The sequence below is a fragment of the Marmota marmota genome, unplaced genomic scaffold (assembly GCF_001458135.2).
Source record: "Marmota marmota marmota unplaced genomic scaffold, marMar, whole genome shotgun sequence".
Lineage (NCBI taxonomy): Eukaryota > Metazoa > Chordata > Mammalia > Rodentia > Sciuridae > Marmota > Marmota marmota.
The window spans coordinates 19,392,096-19,416,570 of NW_025999960.1; the positions used below are offsets into that span (position 1 = coordinate 19,392,096).

The 24,475-nt window shown below is 50.2% G+C and overlaps 4 protein-coding genes across 10 annotated transcripts in view; all 4 read left to right on the forward strand.

Annotated features, from left to right (window-relative positions):
- Positions 1–3,567, forward strand: Hoxc8 (homeobox C8). The gene is made up of 2 exons (XM_015493556.2): positions 1–510; positions 1,845–3,567. Exons 1-2 carry the CDS (start codon positions 75–77, stop codon positions 2,135–2,137), a joined length of 729 nt encoding a protein of 242 aa, XP_015349042.1. The 5' UTR covers positions 1–74; the 3' UTR covers positions 2,138–3,567.
- Hoxc4 (homeobox C4) overlaps positions 1–24,475 on the forward strand; it is a 62,137-nt gene that overhangs the window by 13,041 nt on the left and 24,621 nt on the right. The gene's annotated exons all lie outside the window — the stretch shown is intronic.
- On the forward strand, positions 7,573–21,397 carry Hoxc6 (homeobox C6). 7 transcript variants are annotated; one of them, XM_048802836.1, is made up of 4 exons: positions 7,573–7,622; positions 8,013–8,146; positions 19,166–19,511; positions 20,229–21,397. In XM_048802836.1, the coding sequence occupies exons 3-4, from the start codon at positions 19,358–19,360 to the stop codon at positions 20,534–20,536; spliced, it is 462 nt and encodes a 153-aa protein (XP_048658793.1). In that variant the 5' UTR covers positions 7,573–7,622; positions 8,013–8,146; positions 19,166–19,357; the 3' UTR covers positions 20,537–21,397. The 7 variants fall into 7 exon arrangements, with proteins under 7 accessions (XP_048658793.1, XP_048658795.1, XP_048658794.1 ...); XM_048802838.1 differs by having other exon boundaries at positions 7,573–8,146; positions 19,349–19,511; XM_048802837.1 differs by having other exon boundaries at positions 7,574–8,146; positions 19,286–19,511.
- Hoxc5 (homeobox C5) overlaps positions 21,523–24,475 on the forward strand; it is a 5,269-nt gene continuing 2,316 nt past the window's right edge. Inside the window, exon 1 of the mRNA XM_015493559.2 lies at positions 21,523–24,151. Within this exon, the coding sequence (XP_015349045.1) occupies positions 23,698–24,151 (454 nt within the window). The 5' untranslated portion in view covers positions 21,523–23,697. The remainder of the gene's footprint in view (positions 24,152–24,475) is intronic.

Sequence of the window (24,475 nt, forward strand, 5' to 3'; positions counted from 1 at the left end):
GGGAGTTTCGGGGGTACCGGGCGGGGGAGCCGTGAGCCAGAGGGGAGGGGGCCGCGGGTTTTCATGTACCCAGCATGAGCTCCTACTTCGTCAACCCCCTGTTCTCCAAATACAAAGGCGGCGAGTCCCTGGAACCGGCCTATTACGACTGCCGGTTCCCTCAGAGTGTGGGCAGGAGCCATGCGCTGGTGTACGGGCCCGGCGGCTCGGCGCCCGGCTTCCAGCACGCCTCGCACCACGTCCAAGACTTCTTCCACCACGGCACCTCCGGCATCTCCAACTCGGGCTACCAGCAGAACCCGTGCTCGCTTAGCTGCCACGGAGACGCCTCCAAATTCTATGGCTACGAGGCGCTCCCCAGACAGTCCCTTTATGGGGCTCAGCAAGAGGCGAGCGTGGTGCAATATCCCGACTGTAAATCCTCCGCCAACACTAACAGTAGCGAAGGACAAGGCCACTTAAATCAAAACTCGTCTCCCAGCCTCATGTTTCCATGGATGAGACCCCACGGTGAGAAGCCTTTTCTCTTTCCCCCTTGGTCTCCCGCGCTCCGGGGTCTTCTCCCCCTCCCTCGCCTTTTTGTCTGTCCTCGCTTTCCCTCCTGGCTTTGGGGTCTCTCCCACCCCACCCCCATGCCTGAGTGGGTTTCTGGAGGTTGTTGGGAGGTGGGTGCCTGGGACGTTTTGGAAATTGGGGTGAAGGTGGGGAAAAGGTGGTGTGGGGGTAACAAAGGGTTAAAAATAATTTCCTCCATTTCTGTCTGTGTCTGTCTCTCTGTCTCTCCCTCTCTCCATCTCTAAAGTCAAAGTTGGGGAGGTGGCTGGGAAGGGTACCCTGAGTACCCTGAGGTTATCAGTGTTTGGAGCTGATAACCAATTTCTCCAAAGGCAAAGAGTCTGCAGTCCAAGACAGTGGCCAAGCTGTCTTGGGTCTAGCCAGACCCTAGCCAGAGAGTGTGAAAACCCCTAGGATAGACACTCTGGCTCTCTAGGGTCCCCACTGCCTCCTTTCAGAGAACTAACCCAAGGGCCATTACCTCAACTTTTTTGTACTTCCCCCAGTTGAAGAGAAGACAGGGAGCCTGAGAAAAGAGAAGGGGGGAAAGTGCTCAAAAGGAGAGGGGTATTCAGGTTGAGGGGCTCTGAAGTCCAGAGGACCCTGCCAGGTTACCCTCCAATCAAGGACTTGTGGGGTCTTCTTGAAACCTACAGAGCTTCTCAGGTCATGAGCCCCTCCAAGGGTGGCCCCTCACAGCCCAATTTCGAAGTACAGGGGGAAGCGATAAAGCGACAAGTTCCGGCAGGGATGGCCCTTGATTTATTTGCTGGTCTCCAGTTAGCAATCAGGCGAAGCAGCCATACATTCCAGGAGATCAATTATTTTCCTTATTGGAAAAGCATTAGGCAGAGAGAGGCAATGAGGGGGCAGTGGGCAGAGCCCCTCTCCCTTACTCCCAGCCTTTTTTCCTTTCTTTTAGAAACAGATTCTGTCCCCAGCCCATCTCACTAAATGCCATTCTGCACTTGTAAACAAAGCTGCAAAAGCCAGTTTCCTGGGATTGCAGGCCTGGGGGACTCTGAAGGGTTCCTCTGGCCCCTTTAAGCCCCCAGTTTCCAGATACCTCTAGACCTTGCCCCTACCCTCACCCCATCTCCCAAGGTGAAGCCAAACCAAAACAATCCCCCAGACTTTCTTGCCCTTGCCTGCCTTCTGCTCTATCCTCTTCCGTAGGAGGGAGGTGAACTGAGGAGACCAGAGTGGGGACTTTGAGAGGCAGAGTAGCAGGGTAAATAAAACTGAGCCCCCACCCAGACATAACCAGACTGGGGTTCTGTTCTGTCCAGCTCCGGGGCGGCGCAGCGGTCGGCAAACTTACAGCCGGTATCAGACCTTGGAACTAGAAAAGGAGTTTCTCTTTAATCCTTATTTGACACGAAAGCGCCGGATTGAAGTCTCTCACGCCCTGGGACTGACCGAGAGACAAGTGAAGATCTGGTTCCAGAACCGAAGAATGAAGTGGAAAAAGGAGAACAACAAGGATAAACTGCCTGGGGCCCGAGATGAGGAGAAGGTGGAGGAAGAAGGAAATGAGGAAGAGGAGAAAGAGGAGGAGGAAAAGGAAGAAAACAAGGACTAAGCAAAAAAGAGAAAAAGAAAAAGAAAAATTCCCTCCTTTTAGCAACTCCCTTGAAGTTTCGTTTTATGGTAGCAGATAAATTGAGAAGTTTACGACTGTCATTTGCTTTTATAGAGAATAGAATGACACTCACAACTCTAACTACCTGTCAGATACTTGCAGCTCTGGTTTTATTACCTTTGGACTCCCCCTCCTCTTTATTTGTTTGGGGGCTGGAGGCGGGAGATCCAGACGCAGCAAAAAGTTTGGACTCTCTGTCCCACTCCTTGCCCTAACACACACACTTGTCCCTACTCCCACCTTCTGAGTCCTTCCTGAATTTTAAGGTCTATGACTTGGCCTTCTTACCCCCTCTTTCTGCCCCTTCTCACCATACTCCCACTTCCCTGTTTCTCTGGTATTTATTTTAGAGGGGAACCCCCCCAAAAAAATGCAGAAGAGGACTCCTGGCTTTGCTTTTATGCTAGGATTAGTGTACTAGATTTACTTTAAAAAAGGAAAGGAAAGGAATAGTTATAAAAGGAAGGAAAGGAAAATAAATGAAAAAAAAATTTTTAAAGAAACAGGAAAAGATAGCAAGGAATATTCCTTCCCCCTCCTTGAGGCTCCCTACTTAGAAAACTCCCTTGACTTTCTCTAGGAACCTGATGGAAACCTGAAGGAGATGTGGGTCTCTTCCCTCCTCCCTTTCTAAGGGGTCACTAGAGGCCTATGGTCACCTCTGAAATCCTACCTAGCCATCCCATGGTCACTCGGGCCCATGCCTTCCTTGCCTTCGCTATTTGATTTCTGTTCTTTTGGGCCCGGCTTCCTCTGAGCTGCAGCAGTGCTAGCGCTCAGAAATCACCATAATCATGAAAATAATAATAACAATAATAGTAATACTGACAATAAATCTTTAACATACTACCTAAAGGGAACCTGCAATAACCTTGAAAAAGAAAATTTAAAAATCCTACTATAGGAAAAAAAAAGAGAAAAAAATTAAAACTGAAAAAAAAAAGAAAGAAACCTCCAACGTATTTTATCACTACCTATAGAAAGAAATCCTGCTTTGAGAGTATTCGTAATGCGGTTTTGTTGTCGTTTGTTGCTGCTTATTTCACTAAGAAGAACCCAACAACTAAGACTGCCTAGCCCGCCGGTCCTGTGCGCTTTTATTGTGCTTCTAACCCCAGTAGAGTAGAACTAAATTGCACTGAATGTATAGTTAACTCTGTCTTGAATTCTCTGTTTATGCAACATGCTCGAAAGAAAAAACGTTAAAAATATATCTATAATAATAATTTTTGGTCATTTGTCTTTATGTCCAGCTATGAATGTAGATTTTGTGTCCCGACAGCCCTGTTCCTGGTCCAAGTACTTTGTATTGTATACGTGAGTCATAATAAAAAAAAAAAAAAAAAAGGAGAAAATATTTGAAGCTGAAATGACTTGCTTTTTCTTCACAGTTCTTCCCCCATTCTCTACCCCCTCCCTCCTTATTCTCCTTTCCTAACACTCTGGGAAAGATTTCCACTGATTTGACTTTGGGATGGGGGAACTTGCTTGGGGAAAAGTGTAAGAATGGAGAGAACAGATTGGGCTGAAAGGGCAGGTGACTGGTGTCCAGGGTGAGAGGAGGAGGAAGAAGAACAGTTCACTAGTAGAAAGAAGAAGGGGTACATCAGTATGCTCTTGAGTATGCTCCAAAGTGGGTTTCTAGGTGTTAGGACCCCAATGGGAAGAAAGATCTCAGTCATTCACCTTTCTCCTCCTCAGCTATAGCCTGGGCCCAGACAAAGAATCTGTTCCATGCCCCTCCCATGGATATGTCTTTTTTTTTCCCCCAGGAGCTAGGGCTGAGGATGAGGCAGTGAGGTTCTTTCTGATCTTCACATGTCCTTTGCAGCCAGTCCCTGGCACCCATCACCCAGCACTGGAATAGTGAACAGGGTGGGGGAAGTGTGAGGCTCAGGGCAGCTGACCTGTCAGAAGGGCTTGAAGGGCAAGATGCCTAAAGAGAGGCTGCTAAGTGTGGGGGATAAGGATGTTTCAGTCTGGGAGAGATGAGAGGGGAAGAAGAAATGGATGACCTGGTAGATCAACCAGCTTGGGTCCACATTCTAGAATCCAAATTCAGTCAGCACAGGGTCATCACTGTCACTCAGCCCTCTTACGTTCACTCCACCTCTCTTCTGGCTGTTTCAAGCCAGCTCCAGGCTTCACCTTGGCAATTGGGCAGCTTTCTGGGCCCCCGTAGTGTACCCCTTGGCCTGGGGGGATGGAGCTACTCAGTGGACAGTCCTCCACCCCAACCACTGCAGGATAAGGAGAGTCTCCATTGGAATCTCCATTTCCTAAAATAAAGAGTTGAAGGCTTAGGGACCCAGGGGGCAAAAGAGTCTCTCTCTTCTCTCTGGAGGGTCCTAAACTGAGAAGTCTGTTTATGCCAATAAGATTCTGGTCAAATAATCCCAAATTCCAGAGATGCAAAACTTCTGACTCAGTCAGGAGGTGGGGGAGAGATAGGGAGGGAAGAGGATCTTCTGGTCTTCCATACCAGACCCCCAAAGACTGAAATATTTTTGAGGCCAGCTATCCCTGTCTCACACACCCACCCCTTTCCCCTGGTCAATGATTTTCACAGATCTAGGTTGAGGCCAAATCTTTGGTTGCTTTACTGGAGTCCCCGTCCTTGACTCCTAGGAAAAGTGGTCCTGAGTACAGGGTTGGGTCAAGCCATGTTCATAGTGGACTCCTGCCTGGAGACAGACTTCGGGTTGGAAGCACAGGCTGCGGTGCAGCTGGTGACAGCTTTAAGCAGAAGCTCCGGGGAAAATCTGCCCCAACCTGGGGTTCCTACTGCGAGTTGAGGAGCCAGCCAGGTAACCCCATTTGCTGCAGGGGACACCAGCTACTACCTAGGGAGGCCCGAATAGAGGGCATTTTGCTCCGGATCGCAGGCCTTCCCATAGGCGTCCCCTCCGTACTCCCAGGGATGGCTGAGGGCTGTTTCATTTTTAAACGTGGAATTATGATTGTTATTAATAAAAATGTCTGGCCCAGTAGCCAAACGGGATGAGCCCTGCATTAAGTCACTCCGAAGGGCCTTGCCGCATTTTCCCCACACCAAATGCCCCATTCATCCCTGGCTCTGTGTTCTGCAACGTCCGTGGCCCCAAGCCTGTCGCGTCGGAGGGCGGGGTGTGTCTGGCGCCCGGTTTCACTCAAAAAGTCGGGCAACTAGAGGGTCAGACCCCGGGAGCCCTAGCCGGCCCCTCATGCAGCACTCGTTCCCCACTCCTCCTGCCCACCGCCTCTGTTTTCTCGTTTGGAAAGAAAAGGAGGTAAAAACCCGTTTTATGGGGGAACCGTAATTGCGAGCGGGATGCTCTCTCTTTAGAAACGCGTCCTCCCAAATGCTCCCGCCATCCCATTACCGGAACGGGGACCATTCGGCTGCTGCAGAAAGGACTTTCTCCCATTCTTTACTTTTTTTATTAGCCAATCAAAGTGGCTTCCGAAAGCTATTTGTGATTTGTGAAAAATAGTATCTTTCAAAATGCTGAGTTGAAGCATCTCGCTCATTTCGCCTTGAATTTATTATTCTAATCTCAACAGTAGAGACAGGATAATGTAGCTATTAAGTTGGGGGGCAAATTCGTTTCTCTGGATTAAAAAAAATTCTCTCGACATTTTCTTTCCCTCCCCACTACCTTATTGCAGAAGCCAAGGGAGGTGCGGCCTTGGAGAAATCAGGGGAACCACGGGATTTAGTGAGCACCCTGAAAGACCTTTTGGGGGATCCTTTAGTGGGAGGGTGAGATTGGCCTCCCAGTCTTATCTTCCTTAAATTAGATGCCCCACCGTCTGCCTGCCTGGTGGTTGGGAAAGTTACCCCCAGCCCCAATTAAAGAGAACTCAGGACAGGTTGTGCCACAGACTAGAGGTAAAATTTCCTGTGAACTGCCCGCAGCGCTATCCCATTCTCCAGGCTGCCCATTGTGAGAAGCCGGGCCAGTGCTTCCTCCTCGTAATTTTTAACTACCTGTTATAAAATTTATGGGTGGGTTTGTAAAAAGAAACGAGGTCTCTGCATCCGGCTGAGGCTGAGGGAACTGCTTTGCTTACTGTGGGGGAAGCTTTAGGAAGGGACGCAGGATTCCCTGTTGGTTGGGGTGGGGACACCCAGCCACTGAGATTCCCATGTCAGTTCCATGCTAGACCAAGGGGAAAGCTGCTGGCCTTCAAATCTCCAGTCATTGGAGAGAGGTAGCTAGGCTGCAATGCAGCAGAATTTGGTCTATATGGGGGAATTGATTCTGGATTTCCCACATTAGGGTCGACCACCAAATTTAGAGATCTGGAGAAATGGGTGCTTGGAATTTTAGTATCAAAGGTAGAATTCAGGGCAGTAAAATGTTTCTCTTTCAAGGCCTCAGAAGCACCTCCCAGCTGCTAGGATACAGAACCAGATTTTTTTTTTTTTTTCTGAAAAAGGCAGATGGGTGTGGGCAAACTGACAAAATTGAAAAGGCTTAAATTTGCTTTGCACCTCAAAAAAAAAAAAAAAAAAAAAGGAAATGGGGACCAAGATCTTAGGCTTTGATTTTGATGTTAACTCTAAAATGTTTGTGATTAAGCTGCTATTGAGGACCTAGGAAATGAGGAGACCAGATGTTAGGGATGGTCTTGGGGGGAAATGTCATTCTGTCTCAGACATGGACATGGAGATGGAGATAAGGGTTACTTTGAGAGTTCTGAAGCCCCAAACTCTCACCTCTCCTGCTGCTTTCCTAAGACTGTCCAGGGCTGGTCTAGCCCTCTAGGCTCTTTAGAGGACATCCAGGGCAGGCTTGGTTGGGAGACTGTCAGTGGCCTGGGAACTACTGTTCTTGTCAGGGGTGGAGTGGGAGTTTGTGAGGGAACCCCAGTAGGAATGATGTCGGTCTCATCCTAGAAAAAATGGTAAGGTTAGGGAGGGTATGCTTGTTCAGTTCCTTACCCTTACCAACCCTCACTGCCTCAAGGCTACAAATCTTTGCGAAGCTTTGATTCCCCCAGATCCAACCTTATTACCTCCATTTATTAAGGAAAATATTAAAATATTAAAACTCGGCACAGCAGGAGGAGGCAGCAGACCCCCAGCTTCGAACCCTTCCTTTTTCCTCCCTGCATCCCCTCCCCGCTCTTTCTGTACTCGCCTGGAGCAGCGGGCCCTTGGGGAGTGGGCGGTGAGTGGGGGTGGGATGGGGGTGGGGGGGGGGATGCTCCCTTTCCGAGAGAATTGGGTAAACATGGCGACCGCGGCGCCCATTTGCACACGCTACACAAATGCATCGCATTCCCGGTTGTTTGCAGAAAATTTACAGCTGAGTAATAAAAGTTTACGATCGACTCACAAGTTGGATTGGCCACAAGAAGTCATGTGGATTCCATCCATGAACGTGAACTTTTTATTGTGGTTTGTCCGTTCCGAGCGCTCCGCAGAACAGTCCTCCCTGTAAGAGCCTAACCATTGCCAGGGAAACCTGCGCTGGGCGCTGCCTTCATTATCAGTATTTTTTTTTATTAATCTGATTAATAATTATTTTCGCCCCATTTAATTTTTATCCTCCCAGGTGGAGTTGCCGGAAGGTGGGGGCACCTAGGGAGGTCGGTAATGAGAGGGGAGAGGCAGGAGTTGAGGGTATCTCCCTCTCCCTACCCAGACCCTCTGGCCCCCAAGGGGCAGGAGGAATGCAGGAGCAGGAGTTGAGATAGGGAGCTGCAGATGCCTCTCCCCCTCCCCTCTCCTAGGCTTTCTCTCCTGACCCCTTCCTGCAACTCTCCTTAATTTTATTTGGCTTTTTGATAATCAGGACTATTCTTTTTTATTTTAATTTATATAAAGTATATGTGTGTGTGTGGAGCTGAAACAGGCTCGGCAGCGGCACAGAATGAGGGAAGACGAGAAAGACAGAGAGTGGGAGAGAGAGAGAGAGAGGCAGAGAGAGAGGGAAAGAGGGAGAGTGACAGCAGCGCCCGGTAAGTGTTTTCTTATTGGTTCAAATATGTAACTAATGGTCCGTAGCTGGGTGGCGGTTTTAAGATAAGGGCAGCAGCGGCTTGTCTTGGTTGGAGAGGCTAGGGGGCTGGCGGAAGGGTGGGCGCGTGGGTAATTATGGGGAGAAAAAGTGGGGAGTAGATGGGGTTAAACTGGAATACTGGTAACCGGTAGAGGGGCAAATGTGCTGTCCTGATGTCACTGTGCGCCGGAATTGAGGGTGGTCAGGGGCTCGAGAATTTCTCCTGTGGGGCGCAAGCTGGGGTCTAGGGCGCCGGCAGCCTAATGCCCACTGTGTCTATACCTGTTTATTATAGATCTGCCTACTTTGGCTAATGGGACTGAAACGGAGGGGTCTAGAAGCTCAAACTCCAGGGCAGGAGCGAGAACCTGTAGGCTGCGCCCATTGCCCCCAGAGCAAAATATCCCCCCCAACCTCCAAACAAACTTTCCAGAGCCCCCTCCCTGTCCAGCAGCCCCCTCCCTCCCGCCGAGAGCGACCAAAAGAGCTCACACATGCGCAGTGTGGGCCCAGGGCTGGGCCGCAGAGCAGGAAGCGAGCGCTGCTAGGCGGGCGGCAGCGCCTGTTAATTGGCAATTAAGGGGGAGGCTAGTGGCTGGTGCGCGTCAGCAGAAGGGAGAACGTCTGCCCACCCCCTGCTCCCGCCCCTACCCTGGCGGATGGAAGGATGGGAGGTGCCCTGCACTGCGGGTGGAGGGTGGAGGGTGGGGGTTGGGGATGCAGTACTCAAAAGCCATCTTGTGCTCGGAGGAAAGAGGCCTATCCGAGTTCCAATCTGGGAGCCAGCGCCCTCCATCCCCAACAGCCGCCATTCCACCGGGGTACCCATTGAACAGCCTCACGCACCCCACATGGCTGCTCTAGGCTAGGATCTGCCCCTTCCCGGGCGGAGGTCGGAATTCAGGAGGCCTTAAGCTGAGGGGGGACTGGACAGGCCTCGATGGCAGGGCCTCCTGGGTGCTGTGGAGGCAGTGAGGATGGTTGGATCTTGCGGTAGCGGCGTCAGAATAGGGTGGTCAGGAGAGTCCTGGGCGCTCAGGATCTTCCTAATAATTGGTGCTAATGGCATGTTGTGTAGACTTAACCTGACACATATGGTTTCATAACACAGTGGCTTAATTTCTTCCAAATGTACGTGGCCCTGAATGTGTTGCACTGTGATATATGACCCCGCCCCGCTCCCCAGCCTGGGTCCAAGGCAGCCCTATATGTTGACTTTCTGTTTATAAAGCCGGACGCATATGCAAATGCTTACACAACCAAGCAGACACACCCCAGAGTTGGGGAGGGGACGTATTCCTGGCGAAGTTCGAGAGTCTGGGGGCCAGACTCACCTTCAATGTGGGCCAACATGCTCCCCCGCATTCTCTCCCAGGGTCGCGACTGGGATTTTGCGCCAAGCCCGCGTGGGGGGAGGGGAGCGCTCCTCGATTTCCTGTTAAACCCTGACCGGTGGCCTGAGGTGGGGGGGTTAGGAAGGGGGAGGGAACCTGTTTTTATCAAAATGTTAAAAAATAAGGTTCGACTACAATCAAATCAGACCCCTTGGGCCCTAGCTGACGGTGAATCTTCTCTCCCCTCCCCCCACAATCCCTTTCCCTTCCTCTCCTGCCCCCCCAAAATTCCCCTTTCGCAGTCGACATAAAGGCCTCGGAGGTATTCTCCCGGGGGAAGAAATGGCATTTTCTCTCCCCCTTCCCACTCCCCACCCCCAATAGGACTGGTGTGTCGGCAGAGGCGTCTGCCGAGGGGCTAATTTCGCGTTCCTTGTTTACGATCGAGAAAAGCGCTTGGCTCTTCCCAAATGGGCCCAGCCCGCCGCCTGCTCCGGCTGCCGCGCGCTCTCCCGCGGCGCAGGCACTGCCCAGGGGCTGGCGCCCGGGGAACCAGGCAGTGGCCGGCTGGGACTCGAGTCTGTGGGACCTGAAAAGGGCAAGGGGAGTACAGTGGGACTGTGGAGGGGCCCGGGAGGCCCGAAAACGGGAGCCTTTCTCTTGGCGTATTGTGGGAACCGCAGACCGGTGAGGCCTCTATTTCTCTTTCGCCTGTATTTTGTCCGCCCCTGGCCTCTGTGGATGGCCGCACTGACGTTGGGGGGTGGGGGGCACAAATCTCCTTTGTTATCACAGAAAGAAAAGCGTTTCGGGAGAAGGCTATTCAGGCCAGTGGTTATTCACCTGGGATATTAGCGGGACCCCCCCTCCCATCAGAGGGGCGGTCCTGAGCAAAGCAGGGGTATTTCATTAGGCCTACAGGGATCTAGTTGAATGTGCTAACAGCGAGATTTCGGGGTGCTAGGATGCAAGGTTGACAGGTTAACAGCACTATCCTGAGGTATCCTTATATGTGTTTATCGATTTACTGTCTCTTCCTTGCTAGGGTTCTGCAGGCCCCCACTTTACCTATGCCCTTCACCCCTAGAAATAGAGGGATGCAGAGATAGCAGGGCAGCAGGCACTGGCCCTGGTTTTTCAATTTTCCGGTCTGGCTAGGGGAGAAACCAGAAGCTAGTCCTCTGCTTCCCAGTTACTTTCGTTTTTTCTTCCCCTTCTTTCTTTTCCTCTCTGGTGCTCAAATGGAAAGCACCAGGGGATCCCCCAGTGGCAGCCCTCAGCTCTTGGCAGGCCAAATTCTCTGTGGATGTGGTCCTCACTGCAGGAGATCTCTTCTGTGATTATCTAATAATAGCCATAGTGGCTGATAATAGAATCTGGCAAAAGAACTCTGCAAACCTAGTGCTGAGGCTGGGCAGAAACAGGATCAGGGCCTGGCAACTTTTCCCAGAGCCCAGGGCCCCAGCATCCCATTCTCCTCTGAACCCACCCTTTGGGCACCCTCAGGCCTGCCCCTTCTGGGGCTTTGTTAGTTCAGCAATCACATCCTCTGTGTTACATTCAGGGTTCCTAGCTAAGGAGAAATGGGCAGAGCAAACACTTTCTCTCCTTGGTCTGTCAGTTGTGATCCCCACGGAGAATGCGACCTTGTTTGGAGAAGGCAACCTTGTTTGGTTGAATGTTGTGTTCTGAAACCAGCCGTGGTGACTTTATGCATTTAGTATATACAGGCTCAAATGTACAGACTCAGACTTATGCATGAATATATGCAGTCTCATATTTCCTTGGTGGTTAATTGTATATTACCATGCCTATATTCGCTCAAACTCCGTTTTATGTGCGTGCAAAATTTTGTTAGCCCCCACTAGATGAGAGTGGGCTCATGGAAGCATCTGGTGTACCAAGGAGGCCCTCTCTGCTGTTTTGCTGGAAATATGTGTGCTCTGGAATCGGAGTATGCGGGTCCAGTAACCAACGGATGCTACAGGAGCTTTCTCAGACTTTACTGCTTTTGCTGTCTGTGCAGCTGGACTGGGGAAATACTAAATCCCTTCTGTTTTCCTTCCTCACCTTCCCGCATACTCCTCCAATTGACAGACTTTGTTACAAGGGAACCCAGTCATCTTGAAAGTGAGGTCTCTGGGGCGTTTTGTGGGGGTATTGTGGGCCTCTGAGCAGTTCCCAGCAGTCAGAACTGGAGTCTGGCTGCCAGAAGCCTCATTGGGGCAGTGAAGGGATTGGAGTAGTTAATGAGGTGACTCGGGGCAGTGGTCTGGGGTGACTGCCAACCAGACCAGGGTGCTTGGAGAGGCTGGTGTAGAAGGCTAACCAGAAGGGTTAGGGGTTCTGTGACCATCTCTCCCTCCCTCTGCTTATTCTGTCCACTCACCCCACCACCCTACCCCAGATTTGACTGTGTAAGGGGCCCAATTAAGAGTTAAGGTCCCCTGTCTGTGCAGATCTGGTTACTGGTGGGATTGCATTTTAATCCTGACTGCAGCCTGGACCAAAGCAAAGCCAGGCTAAGAAAGAAGGCCGATGGAGACTTTCAGGAGTGGAAACTGGGCCCTGCCGCCTTCGGGCCTGGAGCACTCAGCATGGGCCGCTACTGGGAATTAATCTGCCTCCTTTCCAGCCTTTCCAGCTTCTGGGGCCACGAAAAGACAAGGGCAGAGGGAAATAAAAATGTCAGTAGAAAGCCCTATAAAAGAAAGTAAGAACAGGAGCAGGGCTGGAGGGGTTTTCTGCTACTCCCAAGGCACTCAGGTTCCTCCCAAGAATCTCCTGTCTAGACTTGCTGTGCCGGAGGCCCACAGCAGCTATTTTTCCACCTTCCTTCCACACTTATTGCAGGCAGACTCAGGCTTTTGAGCCTTGGCCACCTGGGGCGCTGGGGTGACATTACCCCAGGACCGTGCCCCTCACCCAGCCCATGTCCTCTGCCACGGCGCTGCAGCCGCCCCTGTTTATTGTGTCTGTGAGTTGTTTACTTGTTTTGTCTGCTGCCACCCTGCGTCAGAAACCCGCCAAACCAGCAGATTCGCCTAGAAGAACAAAGTGCAGCACTAACCCAAACTCCCTCCCCTTTCCAACACCCTTCTCCCACCCTAACACTCTCCCTCATCCTGCCTTTCGGAGGGGAGGAAGCAGAAATTGTTCTAAAATAGGGCAGCTGTTTAAAGGGTCAGGGAATTATGGGGACACCATAAACCTCCGGGTGTCCTGGTGGCAGAGACTCACAAGCAGCCCTTCTTTTGCCTCCAGCTAGCATTTCTTCCTTCCCCCTGGTAACCTCTTGGCTAGGGGGGGCACAGTCATTAAGAAAGTTGGGCTCCCCTCGCTGCACTCCTCCATTCTTTTCTGCAGGAGTTTCCCTGAGACACAGGTTGTTGGGTTTTTAAATCAGGGTAATGTTGGTAGATTTGTAAAGCTAGACAAAGCATATCATTTTTCCCACTTCGTTCTCCTCAGCCCCCCAAAATAGCAGTGAATTTAAGCAAATCCTACAAAATTAAATTGCCCCTTTGCTAAAGATCCTATAAATCTCCAATCCCGCCAGGTGTAGAGTAGGAGAGGCTGCTGTTCGCCTTTAATTTTGCTCCTGGCTATCAAATCTAAAAGAGTATCATGGAAGTAAGTAATATTCTTGTTTCTGAAATTAATCCCCCTCCTCATCTCTCTCCCTCTTTTCACCAACGCATATTAAATGGTTCTTTCAAACTGCAAACAATAAAGGATAAAATTATTTATAGGGAAAAGAGGGTGATGTTTTATTGTTGGCTTATTGTTCCAGAACATAATAATATTTTATTTTCAAGCAGGAGAAGTTAGACCAGGGAATAAGAGGAGGAAAGGAAGAAAAGTGAGGGGAGATTGGGCACCCACACATAAAAATCCTGTTGTACATAACTTTTATGACATTTACAATTTCCACATGACAATTCACTGTGATGTCATAAGTGCCTAGTTCTTGAATTTTGCAACTCTCATAAACCTCCAAAATGGGTCAAAGCAAAGCTTGGATGTTGAGAGGCATAAGAGAAACCAGAAGTTGGGGCTCCTTTGAGCTGGCACAGAGCAGCACACCCCCTATTGCCCCTCCCTCTTTGTCTGACACCCTCTTGAGGCCCTAAAATATTCTGAATATTCAGGATTTAAATTTTTATTCCTGGGCCGAGCTGGGACACTTGCTCCTGAAATGTCCCTAAGCATCTGAGCTCCCTCCCCATTCCCAATGGGACTGAGATGCTAAGTCCCCCAAGCCCCTTCCTCAGCTGATATTCAGCTGCTTATGATAAAGGTGAGAGGCTTGAGGGCCAGGCCCCAAAAAGCCAGAAATGATTTTTTCCAGATGGAACCGGAAGGGGGCTCAGAACTGAGTGTGATAGGGCAGAGATGTTTGGGACCTATTTTAGTTTCTAACTATAAGCCAGAAAAGTAAGTTGAAAGGCCAGACAAACACCAGTGTGTGTGTGGGGCTTATCTGCTGATGGCAGCAGCAGCAAGTGGGGTGCCAATAAAGAAAGGCCAGGCAGAAATATGGAAAGAGAGAGGGAGGAAAGGAAATATGACTTAAGTTAGCAGAGCCCCTCCATACACCTTTCTTCTCTGTTGAATTACAATAAAGCAAAAACAGCTCAGGCAGTCTAAGTCCTCAGAAGAGTAGTCACCAACACAGGCCTCGGCAGTGTTTGAGGCGGTTCTCAGAAGCTTGACATGCCTCATCTGGACCCTTCCCCCACTCCCTGCTGACCCCCAACTCCCTTTAGCTGGCCAGCTTGAACCCTATTCCTAGAATATCAGCACCTACAAATGGGATCCATTTCCAGGTTGGGTGTGTCGAATTTCATTTTTCTCCAAGAGCCTCCAAGCCTGAACTTACAAAGGAGAGTGTTCCTTTTTGGAATGCAGTGTGTGTATGGAGGGGCTATGTGCTCAGAAAACTACAATATCTATGAGAAACTGGGAACACCTTGGATGAGTTTGCTTTGGTGTCCCCTAAGAGACCAGTCTCCTCCTTCAGGTTCTCTGACAGATTTGGAAGCTCTCTTTGCAATCCTTTTATTCAGGGTTCTACGGAGATCAAAGGAGCTTGCACACCAAACATTAAGCATTTGAGTAGGGTTTATTTTTTAAATTTTTAAATAAAAAAAATCTAATCACATGCTACTGGGGCCAGCTGAGCAGTCACTCCAGAACAGCAAAGCCTTAACCAAATAGTTCGATTGTGAGGTGAGCTGAGCAATTGTTGAAACGGCTTTCTCTGTAAGAGGGATTTCAGCCCTCGCCCAGTGGCACAAAAGGGGCCGGCGGGGCAACCGCTCTTCTCTGGCTCTGGAAAACTAGAATTAGGAGTGGTGGAAGAGTAGGGTCTGGCAGCTGTAGTAGCTTCCAGGCAGCCAAGCACCCAGGCCAAGGGAGTGCTGAGTCCTGTGGCTCCAGTGTTGGGGTCCTTGAGCAGCTTTCGGAGGCACCAAGCTCTAATTGGTGGTGCTGGCAGCCAGAAATGGGCTGTGTTGTATCTGTGTATGAGTGTGGGTGAGTCACAAACATCCTGACATAGTTGGGGGATCTGGGGAGAGAGAGAGGAGCCCTGCAGAACACAAACTAAGGAGGACCTTTGGAAAAGATTCTCCCCAAATAAAAATTCCAGATCTCATCGTGTTCATTTCACGTGTCCCTCCACCAGAAATTAATCTATTTCCCAGAGTACAGTGGACAGAAAAGGCAGGCAGAGCAAGGCCTGCCCATGAACCTCTTTAGGCCCTGGGTGGGGGCAGTCCCACCACTCTTTCCCCAGTTCCATCAAGGGAGCTACCAGCCTTTCCCTGGCCTACAGTGGGACAGGGCTCAAATAGGAGTGACTTAAGGCACCCTAGGAAACCCCCAAATGCCCAGCTCCAAGGTGACCCTTAGCCTTGGGTAGTCCAGGCCGGTGACTGCACCCCACTCAGGCCCAAGGCGCCAGCAGTAAATTCCTCTCCTATAATTAGTACTCACCGAAAGCATGTGTTTTGGATTGGGGAGGGGGAAGACTGGAGCATGGAGTGCCAACTTTCCCCCTTCATTCCTTTTCTGCCTTTTTGAATTCTGTCTTTGAATCCACTAATTACAGCTCTGAGAGCAAAAAAACTGCTTTTGACACCAAGCCCCTTCTGAATAGCTAATTCTAAAAGCTGAGGGGCCGGAGAAGCTCCTAAACCTGCCGGTCTAATGGGAGGTGTTCTCTGATTTCTCTAGGCTTGTTTTATAGAAACAAAGAATGAGTTTGCTTGCTCCCTCCTTCCCAAGACTTGTGCATATTTACAGAGCTCAACTGCAGTTTTAATAAAACATCTGTTCTTGCTTCTGCTGATGAGTTTCCATAATTGTTTTCAGACAAATTTAACAGGAAAATATAAATATATTTAGAAAAATCCAAGCTCCAGTTTCTTCCCCTCCAGATAGCCATGCTTTTGCCAAAAAATAAAATTAACATGAAATGGGAAAAGGAAAATATAATCCAATGTAGGGAAGATCGAGCTAATCTGACCTACTCTACCCCCTTGGAGCGAATCCTTCCAGCAATTTTCAGCTGCATAATTAAAGATCTAACTGAAAGAAGGAGGCTTCTTTTCTCAGAATCGGAAGGTGATGGAGGAATAAACTGTGTTGGAAATTATTTTTGCCTCCAGTCTTTAAGCAGTGGGGGAATGTATTTGTATTTCTGCTTCCCTTTTTCTCCCCCCTCCAGCATTTCTGCCTTTTTTTTTTCCCCAGCAGCTGGTTTCTGTTCATTATAAATCCGCGAGACCTTTCAGTCTCTGCCCTCTGTTTAGGGATGTAATAAAACACTTAACTTTCAGGGCCTGAGACTTACTTTCTGTTCCTCAGATCACCACCCCCCAAGCCCACCGACTTTAGGCCCCAAAAGAGAATCTCCCCAACTTTGGGGTCCCTTTCCTCTCCAGAACTGCTTAAGGAGAGGCTCAAGGAAACTTAAGCATCTTTGCTGGGGGGCTGTAGCAGTGCTTCCCCAAGAAGCCCCTTCTTTCTTTCCAGCTCCCTCCCTCCCACCCATCCATACAAGAGGTCTTAAAATACATAGAAAAATCAACACTCATTGAAAGCGAAACCTCATTAAGACATCCTATCTTCCATCATTCAATTTGTTGTACATTGCAACAATTTAATATCTTGAAGGAAATATCACTGACATGATTTATCCCTCTAACAATCTTGCTTTGAAATTGGGGGGGGGGGATTTACTCTTTCTTCCAGCCTCTTCTACTTGTTACACCGCTACCCTCAGGGCAGAAAGGAGGCTGGCAAATCTGAAAGAGGCTACTTGCATCCAGGGGTGCTGACTTGTTTCCTATTCCAGCTCTAGGGTACCCCCTCCCCTTGTTCTCTCTCCTCCCTACCTCTTGCCCTCCAGGGAAATTGGAGCCCCAGCCAGCTGTTGGAAACCTCTGCCCAGGCATGCCATGAATTCGAGGACAGCTGGATTCAAGGGAAAAAAAAAAAAAAGTAACTCACACTCGTGTCTATGTGTACCTGCCATATCACCCCACAATGAGATAACTTCCTCTTAAAATTCCTTTCTTAATGTGAGCATCCTCCTCTATCCTTTCACCTTCCTCTCCTTGGGAAGAAGAAAGTGTAGTCTAAAGGGAGAAACCTCTATAATTATGGGGATCTTTCCCCTACCCACCCTTCTAAATGCCAACCAATTTCCTTCCTTTCTGAAGGATGGGGTCTGGATATTTTTTACAGCCAACACAAATCGTCTTGTAGGAAGACTCTTCAACCCCCTAACGAGGTTCATGTATTAACTAACATGTTGTCTGCACCAGCTCCTATACACTGTCTGCTTTTGGGTTTGAAACTTTATTTTTCCCCCCTAGCGACACTCCAGGGAAACCTTAGCGTTACAGAAGATGAATAAATGAGTTTTTTTTCCCAGCGTAGTCCCGTTTATGGCTTTATTGCTACCCATTGATTACTTCGCTTTGTTACACAGAAGGAAAAGATCATAAAATCCGGCGACATCCGGGTTCTTGTTATAGCCAGTTACCGCCCCCCCCCCCAAAAAAAAAGTGAGGGGGAAAATATAAGCTTTCACTGATTCCTGCATACGCCCACCACCCACTTTTTTGTCAACTGAAAGCAATTTTAGCCTATGTCGCGATATCAAATTAGGTTTGAATTAAAAAGGGGCAAACCCCCTTCTGCACACCTTCGTAGTTTCAGTTTGCCAACTGCGGCTGTCTCAAGCCTCTGACCCAGCTGCATTTTTTCTAACCATCTCTTTCTTCCTCTCAGCTCCAAGTTTTGGGGAGAAAAAGGAGGGAAAGCCTGCTGAGAGTCTGGGGTGACTGGCACTTGGGAAAGAGTTCCCCAGGACCTCTTTGCTAGAATCCTCAGGCATCAGAACTCAGGTCCAGGGGCGCCTCCCGTGGCAGGGCAGTGAATCCGGAGCGGGTAGGGGTTTCTGACTTGTGCAGGGGCTTGAGCTTCAAGAAGCTAACTGTTCATCAGAGCCCCACCAGTCTTCTCTCCTCTTCCAGACTGGATCCTGTGTGAATTACCCCACCGGCCCTCGCTGGCTTCAAATCATAAATTCTCACCAACATAAACAGGAGTTGATGTCTCTAGAAAGAAGACTCGGGAGTTTTCTTTCTTCTCTTCCCTTCTCTCATCTCTCCCACTTTTTAACTTCTTTATCTCCTTTTCCTATTGTATTTTTATACATTTTCCATTTTAAGCAAAAAATGTTGCTAGTATTTCCTCAGAAAGGGTCCTGTGGAGGAGGCAGAAGGGGGATAGGAGACAGAGGAGAACAGATGCGTGCTTCCTTTGCCAACTTAAGCTCAGTCACTGTACCCTGCAATCTCAGTCTCACCTCTTTAAACCTAATTGCTCCCCACATTCCTCTAACCCAAGACTCTCAGCCACTCTCTCTTTCCTCTGGGAACCATGTTTTATGAAATCCCTTTTTCCTTTTGATTTTTTAAAATTATTGGACAAAAATATAGCAGTTTAGTGATGGAGACTCACCCCATGGAGTGTCAACCAAGATTTCTTGTAGGGTTTCTGAGAGCCTTCTCTGAGCTGGGAGGGAATTCCTCCCATGAAGAAAACAGAATGTAATTTTAGAAGGGGGAAGATATAAAAGATGAAATCAGGTTGAAAATACAGAGATTTCTCTGGCCCAGGCTCTGGCCACAGCAGAGCAAAGTTATCTGGGTCTGAGAGATTTCCTGGGAGTACATCTCTCCTTCCCTGGGTCCTAAGGTCCTGTTTATGAAAATACACCCCCTGCTTCACCCCCAAACCAGTTCTCCACATAAATATTTTTTAAAAAGAAATCCAAGTCTTACTTTCAAATCACACACTTAGTCTCAACTAGGGAATCAACAGAAGCAGAAGCGATTTTTTTCCCCCTTCTTGACATCTGGCTTGCGATTGGCTGGAAGGGGGTCAGCTGACTTTGTCATTTTGTCTGTCCTGGATTGGAGCCGTCCCTATAACCATCTAGTTCCGAGTACAAACTGGAGACAGAAATAAATATTAAAGAAATCATAGCCCGACCAGGTAAAGGCAAAGGGATGAATTCCTACTTCACTAACCCTTCCTTATCCTGCCACCTCGCCGGGGGCCAGGACGTCCTCCCTAACGTCGCCCTCAATTCCACCGCCTATGATCCAGTGAGGCATTTCTCGACCTATGGAGCAGCCGTTGCCCAGAACCGGATCTACTCGACTCCCTTTTATTCGCCACAGGAGAATGTCGTGTTCAGTTCCAGCCGGGGGCCGTATGACTATGGATCTAATTCCTTTTACCAGGAGAAAGACATGCTCTCAAACTGCAGACAAAACACCTTAGGACATAACACACAGACCTCAATCGCTCAGGATTTTAGTTCTGAGCAGGGCAGGACTGCGCCCCAGGACCAGAAAGCCAGTATCCAGATTTACCCCTGGATGCAGCGAATGAATTCGCACAGTGGTGAGTTTTACAGCTCCGAGATATAAATTAAATAAACTGAACTGGCTTTATGACCGGCTTCCCTAGAAGAACGGGCGGAGAGAGTTTTTTATGGCCCCATAAAAACAATCACGCTCGTCTCCTCTCCGACGCCGAGACAGGGCCCCCTCTTCTGCCCCCTCTGCTTGCCTCCCGAGCTGGCTCACAGGGGCCAGGCCCCCTCAGCCCCTGGTGGATTGGAGGGCTTCAAGGAGAGCTGAGGGGGGAAGGAACAGGGGATGAGAGGAAAGGGGCAGTGGTGGGGGAGCCCCAAAGTCGAGTTAGGCTGAGGAGAAGGGAGGGGGAAAGGGGAGGACAGAAAAGTGGGGAGAAGTTTTTAAGGAGCTAGGGTGCTTAGGAGGTGTGGAGCCCAGTCCTTGAGAAATGGGGCCCTTATCCCCAGTATTTGAGATTTTTCAAAATTCAGATTTTAGACTGGCAGCTTTCTGCCTGGTTTTTGCCCCGCCCCCCACCTTTCTTTGGGACACACATCTCCTACCCTATGGGAGGACTGAATGAAGTTGGGGCCCTAGGCTGTACCCCCAGTGGGGGTGGGGCAGGGCAAAAGGCAGAAGACTAGACCTAGAGAGGTCGCGAGCTGCAGGCCAAGTTGGGAGGCTCAGGACTTTGCTAGGGGGAATCGTCTGCAGAGGACGCCTTGCTGATTGTTTTTAGTGTGTTTTGTGCCCGGATCTCTAGGGGTCGGCTATGGAGCAGACCGGAGGCGCGGCCGCCAGATCTACTCGCGGTACCAGACCCTGGAACTGGAGAAGGAATTTCACTTCAACCGCTACCTAACGCGGCGCCGGCGCATCGAGATCGCCAATGCGCTCTGCCTGACCGAGCGGCAGATCAAAATCTGGTTCCAGAATCGCAGGATGAAGTGGAAAAAAGAATCTAATCTCACGTCCACGCTCTCAGGGGGCGGCGGAGGGGCCGCAGCTGACAGCCTGGGCGGAAAAGAGGAAAAGCGGGAAGAGACAGAAGAGGAGAAGCAGAAAGAGTGACCAGGACTGTCCTTGCCACCCCTCTCTTTCCTTCTCCCTTTGCTCACCCCAACTCTCCCCTAATCACACACTCTGTATTTATCACTGGCACAATTGATGTGTTTTGACTCTCTAAAGCAAAATTAGGGTCAAACGTGGACCTGAAAGTCAGTCTGGACCCCCTCCCTCACCGCACAACTCTTCACCATTGGCCTCCTCCTCCTAGCTCCCTCGCTAGCTCCTTCTCGGCTTGTCTGCAGGCCCCTTTCCCCGCCCAGGCCTTGGGGGCTCTCAGCCCTGAGCCTTGCTTCAGACTCCACAGATCTCCCTCCACATGAGGACTTGACTCCCCCCACCAGTCGCTTGACGTCCCCCACCCCCGCCCCCGCGCCCAGAGCGGGCTCGCGGGCCTGGGGCCTCTGTTCCCGGGCCTTAGGGCCCGGCCTGGCAGCCCGGGAGAGCCGGAGGCCCAAGGAGGGCGCGCCTGGGCCCCACAGCAACCCCCAGGGCCTCCCCGCAATCCCTGTCCGGCCCCTCTGCCCCAGCAAATGCCCAGCCCAGGCAAATTGTATTTAAATATTCCTGGGGGTCATTATGGCATATTACAAACTGTGACCGTTTCTGTGTGAATATTTTTAGCTGTATTTGTGGTCTCTGTATTTATATTTATGTTTAGAACCCTCAGTGTTCCGATCTCATTTAAAAAAAAAAAAAGGAGAAAAAGAGGGAAAATTACAAAAAAAAGAAAAAAAGTGAACGACATTTGTTTAGCCAGTAGGAGAAAATAAATAAATAAATCCCCTCGTGTTACCCTCCTGTATAAATCCGACCTCTGGATCCGTTCTCGAATATTTAATAAAACATATTATTTTTAAAAGTTTATATCTGCGTTTCTGTTAATTCGCTCAGCCGCCGGCTTGGAGCAGGCTCCAAGCACTCCCGCGTCTGCCCGCCGCCTGCAAGCCCCCAGTCCTCTGCATTCGCCTTCTTCGGGAGCTGGGCGCCGAGTCCCGGCCTCCGAATTCTCCTCGTGACCGCGCTGGGCGGGATGGGAAGTCTCTCAGGGCTCCCCACGCGAACCGACACACACCCATTAAAAAAAAAAAAAAAAGCCGTTTAGGATTTCGGTGGGGGTGGGGGTGGAGGAGCCCGGGTTAGTAGGGTTGGGCTCCAAGCCCCACACAGGCCTTTCTTTCCTGCCTGTGGTAGCATGGGGTCCTCGGCGTCTGAACCCCTAGCCCTAAAGGCTAGAAGAGAAGCATTTTCCAGGCACCAGGGTCTCCTCCCCACCACTCCCAGGACCGTGGGGAGGGGGACGCTCGGCAGCAAGTCCCCGGCCCAAACCAGGCCCGCTGTTGGGAAACGTGGCGGAGGCGGAGAGTCTAGGAGAACCAGAAGACCAGACCGCTGGATTGGAGTCCTTCGGCCGGGACTGAACGACTCAAGGACATCCCGAAAGAGAAAGCCTGGAAACTGAGCTCTCGCCTGTGCTGGGACTCCTGAAGTGGCCGGAACAAAATTCCTCCTTCTTTACCGCCCCAGCTTGTCTGGTTCCTTCCTCCTTCTCTCAAACCTGGCGGGTGAGGGGCGCAGCAGGACCCTAACCATTTCTCAGCTCCAGCCTTCTCTCCCCAAGCCCAGTCAGAAAAACCTGAGTGGGCCTAGTGGAGAGGTGGTGTGTATTTGGGGTCGGGAGGGGGGTCTCCTGAAGAGAAAAAAAATCCACCAGAGTATTCCAGATTCTCCAAATCCCCGCCAGCGCCTCCGCCTGCGGGAAGGGGGGCTTCTCCTGACAGAGGCGGAGATTTCCTGGGGAGAAAGAGCAAGCAGGAAAGAGTAAGACTTGGGACTAGGAGAGGAGAGGAAGGGGCAGAAGGGCTGCAGAGACCTTGGCCAAAGGCTGCCAATGTTGCCCAGGCATCTGCTCTGCCAGCCCCCTCAGCCAGGTCCTCTCCATGCCTCTGAAGAGCTAAGGAATTGCTCTCCTGTGGGCCTTCTGGATTCAGGTTCCTGGAAAGCCTGGAAAAGCACCAAAGGAAAGATCTCTTTGCTTAGATAATAATTGTGGAGGCTTGAATTTTGCCTCTCCATGCTCTCTAGTAGCATCTATTTTCTTTCTAAAATATCTGGCATGAGTAGTGCATGAGGATCACACACAGGGAAAAGTCCTCCCACCCATTTGTGTCCGGTTCTACATACACACACAGGGACACATTTGAAAACTGCCTTATTGTCACTTTGGGGTCCCTGGCATGATGAGGTCTACCCAAGTCTATCTACCATCTTATTTCCAGGTTCATTCCAGAGAATTTCCAGAACTCTCAGCCTCATGACCTTCCTGTCTAGTTTTGCCCATCCAGGACCCTTCCTCTTGGGAATTCTGTCCACCTTTCCCAAGGAGTCTACTTTCCCATATTTATAGGTACCTCCTCAGTAGTACTGGGGCCTTGGGGCCTTGGGGCCTTGGAGGCAAGGGACCTCGACCTTTGGTTTAGGAAACTTGAGATAAGCCCCCTTGGTTCTCCAACCTAGGCAGGAACCAGCCACACTACCTGAATTCCCCTTTCCTCATCCATTTTTAAAGTTTGGAAGGCCCTGGAGGAAAGGAGAATGGGACTATTTATTAAAAAGGCACCTCTGTATATCTTAAATGGGACCTTATCTTTTCTCAAATTTAAATAGAATTTAAAAGGCCAGCTCAGGGATTTGTTGCAGCTACAACCAGCTTCTCCACAGGGTAGAAAAATCCAGCTGCCAGAAGGCGACCAGAGCTTCAGGATGCAATTCTTCCATGTAGACACCAGGTGTCGCTGTGGGCTCGTTGTCACGGCTACCCCCCAATTCCAAGAACCTTTTTTTTCCCTTCTCCCCCCTTCTCTCTCTTTCTCTCTCTCACTCCCTCTCCCCCTTGCTTGGGCTTTGCCAACATATCAAGATGCGTTTCGCCGGCTTCCATCACTAACCTCCCGGAGGTCATCAAGCCAAATTTATGAGTGGCCGTTCGAGTCACGTGACTCTATTTAAGGCTCCCTTATTTGGGAAGAGCGCATAGGATAAAGAAAGAGATATCTCCACCTATAAATTGTGCACTTTGGAGAACAAAAAACCCCTCAACTTCAAAGAGTCACAAATCACCCTTAATCAAAAAGGGTGCAGAAATTTTTTTTTGGGCCCTCCCCGCCATGAGCTCCTACGTAGCCAATTCATTCTATAAGCAGAGCCCCAATATCCCTGCCTATAACATGCAAACTTGTGGGAACTATGGATCGGCCTCAGAGGTGCAGGCATCCAGGTACTGCTACGGCGGATTGGACTTAAGCATCACTTTCCCACCGCCTGCGCCTTCCAACTCTCTCCACGGGGTAGACATGGCTGCCAACCCCCGGGCTCACCCCGACCGCCCCGCCTGCAGCGCCGCGGCCGCTCCGGGACACGCTCTGGGCAGAGACGAAGCGGCTCCTCTGAACCCCGGGATGTACAGTCAGAAGGCAGCTCGCCCGGCGCTGGAGGAGCGAGCTAAGAGCAGTGGGGAGATCAAAGAGGAGCAGGCGCAGACAGGGCAACCCGCCGGACTGAGCCAGCCACCGGCCCCGCCACAGATTTACCCGTGGATGACCAAACTGCACATGAGCCACGGTAAACTTTAGGACTTCATTTTGCGCGCTCGGGTCCGCCTGGGTTTTATAGGCCATGCGGGGCAAATAAAGAAAAAAAACCTGCGGCCATAAATTTTACGATCCAGGCATCAATGGCTCGTAAAACTGTCCACTAAAAGGCTTAGAGGCTGTGTGCGCCCAAATTTACGACGACATAATTGGATCATAGGAACAAAACGTGTATAAAAGGCAATATTCAATTTTTGGGGGAGAGGGAGGGAGTTAAAAAAATAGAGGGATCTGAAGGGTGAGGAGCGCGGGGCTCCAGAGCGGGGATCCCCCCGCGGCTCCCTCCCTCCCTCCC

Coding starts and splice junctions, on each gene's coding strand:
- Hoxc6 (XM_015493557.2), top strand. CDS start 19,112: ATGAATTCCTACTTCACTAACCCTTCCTTATCCTGCCACCTCGCCGGG. Junction 19,512..20,228: donor GCGAATGAATTCGCACAGTG/GTGAGTTTTACA, acceptor CCGGATCTCTAG/GGGTCGGCTATGGAGCAGAC.
- Hoxc8 (XM_015493556.2), top strand. CDS start 75: ATGAGCTCCTACTTCGTCAACCCCCTGTTCTCCAAATACAAAGGCGGC. Junction 511..1,844: donor TCCATGGATGAGACCCCACG/GTGAGAAGCCTT, acceptor TGTTCTGTCCAG/CTCCGGGGCGGCGCAGCGGT.